General features: G+C 49.5%; 1 protein-coding gene across 2 annotated transcripts in view; it reads left to right on the forward strand.

Moving 5' to 3' along the window:
- The first annotated feature begins 10,607 nt into the window (after positions 1-10,607).
- ABRAXAS1 (abraxas 1, BRCA1 A complex subunit) overlaps positions 10,608-13,195 on the forward strand; it is an 18,845-nt gene continuing 16,257 nt past the window's right edge. Inside the window, exon 1 of one of the 2 annotated variants that reach the window (XM_014527478.2) lies at positions 10,608-10,727. In XM_014527478.2, coding sequence (XP_014382964.1) covers positions 10,642-10,727 — 86 coding nt within the window. In that variant the 5' untranslated portion in view covers positions 10,608-10,641. The remainder of the gene's footprint in view (positions 10,728-13,195) is intronic. The other variant, XM_025195520.1, reaches the window with a different exon arrangement.

Genomic DNA, 13,195 nt, shown 5'->3' on the forward strand with positions numbered 1-13,195 from the left:
TGACTTTGGGTGGGAGGTCTGTAGTAGACTCCCACCGTTGTGACCCTGTGCCATGTTCCCCATGGATTTTAACCCAGAGGGTCTCTAGTCATCCACCCTGGTTGCCAATATCAGCTTGCAGGGATGTGTAGCTTTCCTTAATATAGAGAGCTACACCCCAGCCCCTTTAATCTACTCAGTCTCTCCTGTACAGGGTATAGCCATCTGTACCCGTGGTCCAGTCATGGGTGGAGTCCCACCAGGTCTCCGTTATCCCTATGATGTTGTAATTATTTGTGTTAAGCAAGACAAGTTCCTCCTGCTTATTCCCCAAGCTCCTGGCATTTGTGTACAGGCAGGCAAGTGTCCCCTTGGGGGCTCTTGCCTTGCCCACAAATTGTACCAGGGCTGGGGCAGGGGTGGGCTCCCTTAAGTGCCTTGGCCTGCTGGCTTTGCAAGGGTTGCTCAGCGGGCCAGCAGTGGCAGTAGTCCCCCCGTCCCCCAGCGGGCTTAGTTTAAAGCCCAGTGGAGCAGGTCAGCCAAACTGGTTGAGAAGAGCCTCCTCCCCAGTGAAGAGAGGTGGAGGCCATCTCTTCCCAACAGCTCGCTGCCTCTCTCACCAAAGAGCGGGCTGTGGTCATGGAAGCCAAATCCTTCCCGATGACACCAGCGCCGCAGTCTTTGGTTGACTACCTGGATCCTCCTCTCCCTCCTCAGCCCATACCCGGAGACTAGGAGGATCAAAGAAAACACCACCTGTGCCCCCAAACCCTTTAGCCCAGCTCCCAAATCCCAGTAGTGCCTCATGACCCAGCTAGGAGCGCTCCGAGCCATGTCATTGGTGCCCGCATGAATAAGGAGCATGGGATAGTGGTCAGTGGGCTGGAGGAGCTTAGGGATCTTCTCCGCAATGTCTCGGATACGGGGCCCTGGGAAGCAGCAGACTGCCCATGCTGAGGGGTCGGGGAGGCAGATTACCCCCTCAGTCCCCCTCAGGATGGAGTCTCCCATGACAAATACTTTGCATTTTGTCTTGGGGAGAGAGGGGGCAGTAGCTACAGATGAGCTTGTGTTGCCTGCGGGAACTGGCAACTTAGCAGGCACTGCTGGGGCTGCAAGAGGTTTGTACCTGTTGCTGACCTCCAGTGGGGGAGGGGCCTTGACCACCTTGGTCCATCCCCCAGACTGGACAGAATGGGAGGTCCCGGAGTCCTCCCTTGTCCTGGAGGGAGACTGTGGTCTACCCTCCGGCTCCCACAGGAGAAAGGCCTGGCAGTAGGAGTCTATCTCCTGCTCGCAGTCTGATGGCACGCAGTCTCTGGACTGCGGCCTGGAGCTCCTCTAGCTGGCATGCCAGAGACCCCAAAAGAGAGCAGACCCCACAAGGGGAGGTAGCCATGCTCCCTGGCCCCAAAGCCTGAAAAAGGGACAGGCAGCCCCCGCAGCCGAGAGCCAGGGGCTCCCTCTGCGTAGAGCCTGGAACCATGGGCTCTGTCTGGGTGGAGGTCTCTGAGGTGCCGGGGGCGGGGCTGACCCCTCGGGGTGCAGCGAGTGCCCATCTGTGGCATGCCACTGGTACACGGGCTGGGCCTGAGTCTACCTACCCTAGGGGGCTCGCAGGCAGGGCCTCAGGCCCTCCAGCGCACCCTCCTGTGCAAACTCCGCCCTAACTCACATGCCGGCAGACAAGCATGCCTGTTTGTGTGGCTCCCTGGGGGGCTGGGAGAAGTAGGGGCACTTACCTCTGGCTGTGCTGGGGGTCAGCAGGGGGCTCCGCAGCTGCTGGGGGGGTCTCTGGGGGGCTGCTGGGGGAGTGGGGGCGTAGCGGGCTTTCACCCACACATCTCTCCCCACTCCCGGAGCCTAACTGAGGCTTTTTGCTGTTGGCAAAAACTAAACTCAGCAGGGAATGTTACTATCTCCCATAAGATAAATCACTTAAATTAATTCAAGCAGCCTCAAAATGTTATTACAAATGCATAATTTGGGGGTCTCTGGGGGGCTGCTGGGGGAGTGGGGGCGTAGCGGGCTTTCACCCACACATCTCTCCCCACTCCCGGAGCCTAACTGAGGCTTTTTGCTGTTGGCAAAAACTAAACTCAGCAGGGAATGTTACTATCTCCCATAAGATAAATCACTTAAATTAATTCAAGCAGCCTCAAAATGTTATTACAAATGCATAATTTTATCCTAATTCTTAACTATTCAGAGCAAATGATTTAGGTACCAGCATAAAACTATGAATCTTTACTACTTGAAACTAGCATGAGGGTAAAGCTTTTTTTTTAGCTCAGCCTCAGAGTTGCAATACTGGTTTCTTAAGACAGACCAAAATACTGGGAGTACAAGTGGGAAGGCAGAACACTACAGAGAATACTCATTCATGAGGTAAAAAACAGGCTGGGAGTTCAAGTCTACATGTGGGTAAGTGATCTTAAAGCTGAATATGTGATAGTTGCTGGATTCATTTTTTTTTCTGCTCTGAGACATGCCAAGCTGAGATGCGATCCAGATCCCATCTGACCAGTGACAGGACTCTGGCCTGCAAAGATGGAACTTGGGGTTTCACCATACCATGCCGAACCCCAAGATTCTAGGCCAGGCTGCCATGGGAGCCCTAAAAATGTGTGAGAGGATGGGTGAGTCGGTGCAGCCAAATGATTTTTTTCCAGTTTGATCCCTGGGTCTCTACAGAGCAGTATAGAAAGGCCTCTTTTGTGGCTAAAGGGTGCAGGTTGTGAGCTGGAAATAAAAAGGGTGACAGTTCAAGTCTGGGAGTGGGCATTGGATCTTAAGTCTCAGTTTATGCTGGTAGCTGGATGAAATTATTTTTTTCCCACCTCGAGACATGCCAAACTGAGACGTACAGCAAAGCCCATCTCACCAGTGCCAGGGCTCCGGTCTGCAAAAAGGTAGGGTTTCCGTGGGAGTCCTGGGAATGTGTATGAAGATGGGTGAGTCAGCGTGGCCAAAATGGGGTTTTTTAATTTTTTAGTTTTTGGGCAGCCAAGAGAGTTCAGGCCTCAGCTGGTAAGAAGACAGCAGGCCTGTGGGCTTGCGAAGCATCTCTGAGGCTGAGCATCAGGCTGGCAGATAAAAGGGGAAAGTTTGGGGCTATTCGTGGACCCTTTTTGCTGGGCAGATGGCCCTTTCACATGGCCTGCCAATTTTAATTTTTTGGGAGGCTGCCAAGCACAGTGTGGGGTGTGCGCCTCTTTCTGGCCGGTGGTAGTGTGAGCCTTGGGTCTCTAGGGAGCAGCACAGGCAGCCTTGGCTGGGTAAAAAAATGTTGTTCCCGCCCCAAGACATGCCAAGTTGAGATGCGCTGCAGAGCCCATCTGACCAGTGCCAGGACTCCTGCAAAGATGCAGGGCTTGAAGTGGCATGCTGAAACCCCTTGGGGAAGCACATTACCACAACAAGCACTGTATCTTTTCAGGCCGGAGCCCTGGCACTGCTCAGATAGGCTCTGCAGCACATCTCAACTTGGCATGTCTTGGGGCAGCCCCAGGGCTCAACCTGCCATCCGTCAGAAACAGGTGTGCATACCCCACCACCCTCGGCAGCGCAAAAAAAAATTTTTTTTAATTGATGGGCAGCATGAAAGGGCAGTCTGCCCAGCAAGAAGGGGTCACAAGCAGCCCCAAATTCTCCTCTTTTATCTGCCAGCCTGTTGCTCAGCCTCAGAGATGCTTCACAAGCCCACAGGCCTACTGTCCTCTTACCTACTGGGGCCTGAATGGTCTCAGCTGCCCCAAAACTAAAACATTAAATAAATGCATTTTGGCTGCACCAACTCACCCATCCTCAGACACATTCCCAGGTCTCCCATGAAAGCCCAGCCTAGAAAACTGGGGATTGACATGGCATGCATTTTGCAGGCTGGGATCTGCAGCACATCTCAGCTCGGCATGTCTCAGGGCAGAAAAAAAAAATTTAACCCAGCCACAGCCATAAATTGAGACTTAAGATCACTTGCCTACACCCAGACTAGAACTGCCAGCCTTTTGGGTCCCAGCTTACCACTCGGAGCTTGGCATGGCACAGATAAAACAGGAGATTAGCTCCACAATAAAGACTCAATGTCTAGATGTGCAGCTCTATTGGCCTGCAGGAAACTAATTAACTCAGCCTCAGGTTAGTACTTGTAAATAAATACTATCACTCCTGTGATGGAGTTCTTCTCTGTGAAGCAAAACACATGTAGAAGTTGATGGGGCTGGCTGGGGCACAAGGTTGTTTCAATGCAGGGGCTACCTGCCAGTTAGCCCCACACTGGAGCACTCTCACGCCCGAGCCTGCCCCCTGCAGCACATTGAGCCAGTTTGGATCAGCCTGAGGCTGGCAGGCTGACCCCCAGAGGCCCCTGCCAGCCAAGCTGCTCTGACCCAGCTCAATGTGCTGCGGTCCCAGGTTCATATGAAGATATGGCATCCGGGAGCAATAAACTCCAATGCAATATGTACCGGAGTCTATTTGCTCATCTTAATTTCATGTGTAGATGAACCCCTTAAGCCTAAATTTAGGCTCCTAAATGATGAATATTCAGAAATTCAAAAACACCCAAGATTAATAGCAACAACATTCATTCAGTGACTATATTTGGGACTGCAAAAATTCCCAGTCCCTTAGGGTGCCTACACATGCAGCGAGGCTGCTCCAATATGCTGTAATTAGTGTGTGGGAGCAGACTTGATTAATCAAGACTGCTGGACTGTGGTAATTACCGCACTCCAGCAGACTCCGGTGTTACATGTATCAGTATCCCCGTGCTAAAAAATAGCGGCGGGGGCACTTTAACTAAAGTTCATTCAACTAGCTTTAGTTAAACTGGACTGCATGAACAACACGTGCCCCTGGCAGCTGGGGGGGCACAATAGTGCTGGTGGCAGCAGAAGCGTGGCACAGGGGCGGGAGCATGGTGGCAGAAAGCGAGGAGTTTCCACAGATGCCGCTGGCACTGTCAGCAGCGGTGGGCAGTGTGATGAGTGCCAACCAGGGGTCGGCGACCACCCACAGACTCCACCGGCAGTACTGGGGGGCGGGGGGTGAGCTGCAACCTCCTGCCTTTTCATAGGGGGTGCACCACCATGCTCAGGGAGAGCATGTGCACCTGCGTGCACGCCCTACGTATCGCCAATGCCACCCTGCCACCATTTTTAGTGTGAGGACGCTGATACACAAGATGCTCCGGGCACTTTAATTACAGCGGCTCTCAAAAGCGCTCTTATTGAAGTCCCCCCCTGCCCCCACACCCCACAGAGCATGTCTATAAACACCCTTAAGCCCTGACTTCTATGTACATACAGAAGTGTCCCAGTCTGAGCAGCTAAGTATCAGCTAAGCTAAGTCCTCAAAGGAACCCAGTCCAGCAGGTGTGCTGCTAACTTGCATAACACACACCAACAGAACTGAATTCAGCACAAAGCACAGCAGCCACATTGAAGCCACTTGACTTTTTCAAGCAAAAACCTGGCTAGAAAAGGAAATGCTGATGGTGTGTGTTTGTAGTGTCACTGTTAAGATTTAAAAGGTAATTTGCATGAACTTTAATGTTGCTGTTATGATAGTTTATAGCTTGTTACGCTGCTGTAAACATAATCACATAAGGTGCTATCACCAAACACATAGTGATGCTATTCATATGATAGACTCCGTAATCATGTGTCATGTTTATGAAGTAAGCTTTGGTAACAAGTAAATTATCAAATCAGAAAATACCCTGGATATGAAACCGAGGCACATACACTTGATTGCCTTGTAATTTAAAAGGCAATTAATATGGAATGTAATGTAACTCTTGACCAACAGACCAGTGATAAGAGCATTTGCCAAGTAAATGCAAGACTGGGTTTGTAGGCACTTCTCAGCTAAAGGAGATTCAAATGTGCATCTCCCACCTCTCTGGACAGTGCCCTAACCCCCTGCCTACAAAACAGGCTATGTACCTTCCACCTCTTCTGTTGAAAGTAGGTCATTAAGTGCCACAAGTCATAAGGAAGGCCATTTGCTAAGAAGAAATCAAGCCAAACAAACTTGTGATGCTTCCTGCTCACTCTTCGACAAAGAAACGATTTAGGAAAATGAAGGGAATGCTGTGGATATAGTGTATCTGGATATCAGCAAGGTTTTTGACAAAGTCCCACATGATCTCCTCATAAACAAATTGGAGAAATGTGGACTGGACAAAAGTACTATAAGCTGGTTAGATAACTGACTCAATAGCCAGAAGCAAAGGGATTATAAATGGAACCATGTCAGAATGGCAGGAGATTCTGAGTAGAGTCCCACAGGCATCTGTCCTGGGTCCAGTGCTGTTCAACATGTCTATTAATGACTTGGTTGCTGGAATTGAGAGCTTCTTGGGCAAATTTACAGATGAAACAACACTGAGAAGGACTTCAAACATGTTGGAGGATGGGAATGCAATTTAGAAAGATCTTGACAAACTGGAAAGCTGGGCTGGAGCTAATGGGATGAAATTCAACGAAGGCAAATGCAAGATGCTACACCTTGGGAAGAAGAGTCAAAAACACAACTAGAAAAGGGGTTGCATTTGGGATGGCAGCACTACAGAGAAGGATTTGGGAGTCTTGGTAGATCACTGATTCAATGAGTCTGCAGTGTGACGTAGCTGCACAAGAGGCAAATAGAGTTTTGCATCCATAGCAACATTAAGTACAAGACATGGGAGGTGATAGTGCCTCTTTACTTGGCACTGGTTAGGCTTCATTTAGAGTACTGTGTTTTGGGCTCCTTATTTTAGGACACAAAGTTAAAGAGGGTCCAGAGGTGGGCAGCAAAAATAATCAGCGGCTTAGAAGGCAAGTCAGACAAGGAAAGGCTGAAAGAAATACGCATATTCAGCTTGCAGAAAAGGCACTTAAAAGGGGATATGATAGCTCTTTAGATATTTGAAGAGTACTGTCATAAAGAAAAGGAAAAACACCTTTTCCCTTTTGCTGCAGGAGCAGGATGCAGACCAATGGCTTAAAATTGCAGCAAATTTGCAAAGATTGGATATCTTCTGAGACTGGATATCAGAAAAAAAACAAACTATTTCACAATTAGAACAGTGAGGCAATGGAATGGATTGCCTAGAGAAGTTGTGGGATCTCCATCATTGGAGGTGCTCAAGATAAGGTTGGACAAGCATTGGTCAGGGCTAACCTACACATAGCTATGCTTGTGCTCTACTGTGGGTATTTCCCATGTTTCTGGGCTTTGCTGATTACTATATGTAGCTGGGAAGGAATTTTCTCCACCTCCTGATGCTACAAGCATCAGGTTTTGGGGTTTGGGGCAGGGGGGTCACCTTCCTTAGAAGTATTGGGAGTTGGCTACAGCCAAACCTGGAGATTTTGATTGGGGTGCATCAGTGTTCCTGCTGGGACTAAAACCTGGAGTTTCTTGGTTAGGGAATCTAGCCCCCCTACTCAGGGTCAGACTGATTGCCATATTTGGGATCAGAAAGAAATTTTACCCCATGGTCAGACTGGTGGACTGTGGCAGTTTTTTACCTTCCTTTGTAGTAGGCAGTGTAGCCCTCTTCCTCAGCTTTCTTAAGTATTTTCTAACAACCTTCGCAACAGCAGGACATTGGCCACCCAATCAGAGATTCTCTCTACCCCCCTTTCTCCCTCCCCTCAAAAAAGGTTAAATAGCTCCTCTATCTCCAATTGAGCCCACACAGCACAGAGCAACCCCCTAAAATACTCAGCTGTTTCCTTTCCAGTTTTCCCTAGCTCCTGAGCTCCAAAGCCTTTCTGCTGGTCTCTCTCTCATCATGCTCCTCAGGCAGACAAGGTTCTTTGGGTAGATGTGATATCTTTTATTAGACCAACTAAATAGTTGGGAAAATTGTTCTTTGCAAGCTTTTGGGCACAAACACCCTTCTTTAAGCATAGGGAGAGTCTGCTGGTGTGTGTGCTGTCCTGGGTGGAATAAAAGGCAAAATGCAAAATGCAGGTCTGTGAAAATGCAAATGCCTGGCAGTGAGGATCAGAGATCATGGGAGATGTATGAGACAGGAAGGGAGTGGGGGAATGTTGACCTGGTGACATAATGTAGCTGATGAAATACAGACAGGTTACCTGGGGCTATCGGATGGTTATAACATGCCATAAATTTGGACATGCCAGGACAAGAAATGTAACACCTGACAACAATTCTCCACCACTCCCACAATAACTACAGACCTATCACTTCCACAACAGACCTACCACCATCCCTGGATATTACACCTCCACCTCCAGAAATGTAATATACCTCATCCAGTGTGCTAAACGACCTGATGGAAAATACATGGAAGAAACCAAAAACAACTGCATACCAGAATGAACACACACCAAAATTCTATCAAAGAAAAAAATACCCAGTTACCTGTGGGTGCACACTTCTCACAAGACAACCACACTCTCTCCAATCTCTCATTTCTAATCCTCAAAGAAAATTAAGCAAACACCTTTTGTAGATGAGCCTATGAACTTCACTTCATCAATCTACTGGATACAAATATCATGGACTAAATATAGACATTGGATTTATGGCACATTATAACCTGCCTGCCATCTAATAACCCCAGGTAACCTGTCTGCATTTTACAAGCTACAGTCTATCACCAAATCAACATTCCCCCCTTTCCCCACCCCCACCACCTACCTGTGTCATACCTATTGTCTCTCATGTTTTCTGAAACTCACTGCCATGCATTTACATTTTCACAGACCTGCATTTTGCATTTTGGTTTCTATTCCACCTATTCACACAATTCACCAGCAGACTCTCCCTATGCCGGAAGAACAGACTTGGTGGTCAAAAACTTGCAAAGATCAATTTTTCTAACTATTTAGTTGGCCTAATAAAAGATGTCACATTTACCCAAAGAACCTTGTCTGCCTATGTCCTTAGACCAACAGGGCTATAACCAACCCCCCTCCCCCCCCGCACGCACTCTGTCCAGCCTGTTCTTCCCATTGTTATGCTTAGCTCGTCCTCCTCCAGCTGATGCCTCTGGGGTATTCTCTCAGAAAGAATGTGTACAAAGCCCACCTGAAACATCAACAGGATTCAAGTCTTGTTGCTGCTAGGAATCCCTCTTGTCTTGTCTTGTCCTGTACATAACCAGCCCCTTTATTCCCTATCCACAGGCTAATGAGGTAAACTGAGGCACACAACACTATAACAATATGAATGCAGTTCACATAGAAATTCTAATATTATAAAAGCCTAAGTCTGTCTGTCTGTCTTTAATGCTTTCTTCGCACTGTGATTGGCTGACGGAAACAGCGAATCAGAGTGCTTCAAGCATGGGGGAGTGCCACCATGATTCTGAAGCCACACTGAGGACTGAACAGGGGGTGATGGAGCAGGGGCCAGCAGCACCATCATTCTTGTTGGGCAATCGGCTAGTTACAATAAACACCATAAAAAAGTTTTTAAAAATTCCCAATTTCAACCTTTTCTGTCACACAAACTGCATCATTCTTCCTGAATTTGTGTTGCACTTGTGTCTTTCAGTGTATGGCCAAAGATTATGCATTTACAAAAAATGACACACTTATCATTTCTCTGAGAAATGAAGAAAAATAAACACTTTTATAACTGATGGTACTATGATGAAGAAGACCATAGACATTTTTGTCAAGTTGTGCCTTTCTCCAACAGAAAGAGCTCTGTTTGTGTGTGTTTCTTCATTTCTCAGAGAAATGATGTGTCATTTTTGTGAACGCATAATCTGTGGCCATACACTGAAAGACATAAGTACAACACAAATTCAGGAAGAATGATGCAGTTTATGTGACAGGAAAGGTTGAAACTGGGAATTTTTTTTTACTTCATTGTTGAAATTATTATCAGTCAATGGTGATAAAAGATTTTGCATCAAAAAGCAACAAAGACATTTTAGGCAGAAAGCTGTGAGAAAAAAGAAAGACGTGACAAAAATAGTGCTTTTCTGTACCTTTCTCCAGCAGAGAGCTCTGTTTGTGTATGTTTCTTCATTCTGTCACAGAATAAGGACTATAAGATAATGACAAAACAGTAGATAGCATGCAGGGTAAATTTGTACCTTATAGACTAACTAAATCAGAGGTGCATAGCATAAAGTTTTGTAAGCAGCAGCTTACTATATCAGATGCTAACTTCTTTCTTACTTTTTACCTACTACAGCATCTGATGAAGCATTTACTTACTACAGAATAAGTCCATCAGCATCTGATAGTGAGCTGCTGCTTAGAAAAGCTTATGCATCTCTGATTTAGTTAGTCTATAATACGCAAATCTACTCTGCCTTCTTTCTGCCTGACTTCAGACTAACACAGCTAACTGCCTGTCTGTGATCTTGGATGCAAAATCTTTTATCACTGTTGGTTGATGACAGTAGATAACCTCCAGACGCACAACATTGTGATGCCTTGTTTTGGGGCAGTGGTTCTCAACCTTTTTAAACTCAAGGCGGCCCTTGGAAAGTATCATTTCTTAGTTTTCACTTTCTTTTTGATTTAAAAAAAAAATAAGAAGAAAGCAGTTTTCGTGTGCGTGTGCGCGTGCCCAGGCCGCCTCAGGCTCCGGGCGGGGCGGCGGCGCGGTTCGGGCGCTAGAGGCGCTGCGCAGCAGACACGCCGGGCGCGGCGCGGCCATAGCGGATGCGGGGCGGCGGTGATGGAAGGGGAGAGCACATCGGCGCTGCTTTCGGGCTTCGTGTTCGGCGCACTCGCCTTCCAGCACCTCAACGCCGGCTCGGACACTTTGAGACCCGCCCTCACTGCGGCGCGTCTCCACGCGGGGGCTGGGCCCTGGGCCCGGGCGTCCCCGAGGCGCCGGGCGGGGGTTGCCCTCACACTGTATGCTGGGTGTGCGTGGGAGGGATGAGACTGGTCCCGGCCCCTGCGGTTTCGGTTTCGTGTCAGCCCTGGAAGCCCGCCCTCCCCCAGTTGCAGTTTAACAGCCGCGGCCTCCCTTGCGGGGCGGGGCCTGGGCTGCCAGTCGTGCCCACAGCACCAACGCCCGGTCGCTCCCTTCCCTTCCCTTCCCTTCTTGATGCTGCACGTGGCAGGGGGTGTTTAAGCCTCCTTCAGAGGTACTGGGTGTTGGCTGCAGCAGCCAAGCCTGGAGAAGGTGCGTGGGCAGTGCCAGTGTTTCTGCTGGGACCAAAGCCAGAGGTTCCTGGCTGGAGGGCATTGCCCCTCTGCTGGGGGTCAGACCCATCCTCATATTTAGGCTCTGGAAGGAGTTTCACCCCATGCTCAGACTGGCACAGGCTGCGGGGCTTTTGCCTTCCTCTGTAGCACGGATGCGGCCCTCTGCCAGGAGTCCCTCGGGTGTACACTGACAGCATTTCATAGAAGCAGGGCGTTGGCAGCCATAGGTCCCCTGCTTCACCCATGGCAGGGGAGGGTGTTGTGCCAGGGCTGACAGTAGTCTTCTGTAGAGTTTAGATCAGAGAGACAAAATACAGGCTGAAGGCCAGATTCAATCTGCCAAGGGGATTCGTCCGACCCATAGTGGGTCCCTGGACCTGCTTGGCCTGGGTGGTGGAACATGCAGCTTGTCCCACCGGCCCCGGGTGTGCAGTGGGGCTGAGGCACCATGGCCAGACTCACTTCCTGGCAGCCCCCACAGTGGCAGCTCCTGCCAGCCTCTGCCACTGGACCCAGCCCTGCTGCCCAGGCACCCCAGCCTGCCCACCCCACACCCAGTGCCAGGGACATTGGACCCACTCCATGGAGACTGGCCCAGGACCTGTGTGGGCAGAATACACTGATGGGATGGGGCTGTGAGCAGGCAGGGAGTGGCATCCAGGAGCGGAGCGGAGGCAGGGGCGGAGAGGGCAGGGTTGGGATCAGGATTGGGGGCAGTGACAGTGTGGGGTCAGGGCCCAGGGCAAAGCTACAATCCACAGCCCATGCGTCCCTTCAATGGGCACTAGTTCCATGTGCACAGGCATGCCAGGAACAGATCGTGGCTCTACACCAGGCCCCGGCCCCACTCTGTAACCACCCCCAATACTGATCCCAGCCCTGCCTGGACCAATCTCCATGGAGACCCTGGAATTGCTAAGTGTCAACAGAGTGGGGCCAGGCCCCAGGCAGAGCCACTTAAGCAGTTGCTGTTTTGTGGGCAGGGGCTGAGCTGACCTGGTGTGTGACAGTTCACTAAAATTCCCTAAGTGGCCCTCCGGCCCAAATAATTGCCCACCCCTCATATAGATTATGGATTGATTATATAGGTTGGTTTAGAAAGAAATAATCTTGCCTCAGGCAGAGGGTTGGACTAGAAATTCTCTTACCAAGAACAGTGGTTCCCAACCTTTTTTATACTGTGGACTGGCAAACATATTTAAATTTACATATTTAAATTTAATTTTTACGTGAGGATTGGATTGTGTTGGGGCATTGCAGCCATGGGCATCAGGAGACCCTGCAGGGCAGGGGGCTGCGCAGGCCTGGGGGGACCGAGCTGGGGTCTCCCAGGAAGAAGGGGCTCCACTGCCTTCCCTAGGAGCAAGCAGCGGAGCCGCCTCCCCGCACTCTTCCCCAGGCATTTCCTGGTCCACGTGGCCCCGCTCCCAGCTGTGGGCGGGGCTGGGGGGGTCCTGCCCCTCCCGGCACAGGGCCCTGTACCTGCTCTGCAGGCAGGACCGCACCTCACCAGGCATAGCCATCGTGGCAGGAGTGGGACAGGGCATACAAAGCCAGCTGCCTCTCTCCCGGGGCTGCCCCACCACCCAGCTTTAACCCCGCACATGAGTGCCGGCAGCCCAGCAGTCAACCCTTCCGGGCCGCAGCAGTGATTGGGAACCTCTGACCTAGATTACAGGTAAACCTCTGTGTAGACTACTGATAAAAGAGACAGGAACAGGTCTACAATCCAACCTTTTATTTGCTTGCACCTTAAAACAAGAAAACAAACTTTTATCCCAAAGTCTATCTGGCTACCCACAATAGCACAATATAGATCTCCTCTATACAGGCTGGGGAGACTCAAGGTGAGAGGAGGGTGGCACGCAAATCGGCAGCAGGTCTTCTTGAATTTTTAGAGTTCTCCAAATTTCCCTCCAGCCCATGCCCAATATTAAAACCAGACATTCTAAATATTCTAATAAATGACCTCTGATTGGTGTTATTTAAATTTCTTTGTTTCACTGAAACTTTTGGAACTGGAATGAACCAGATCTTTTGTGGACTTGGAAGGTATCAATTATTTGGGATTTATA

This window comes from Alligator sinensis, unplaced genomic scaffold (genome assembly GCF_000455745.1).
Source record: "Alligator sinensis unplaced genomic scaffold, ASM45574v1 scaffold1188_2, whole genome shotgun sequence".
Taxonomy (NCBI): Eukaryota; Metazoa; Chordata; order Crocodylia; family Alligatoridae; genus Alligator; species Alligator sinensis.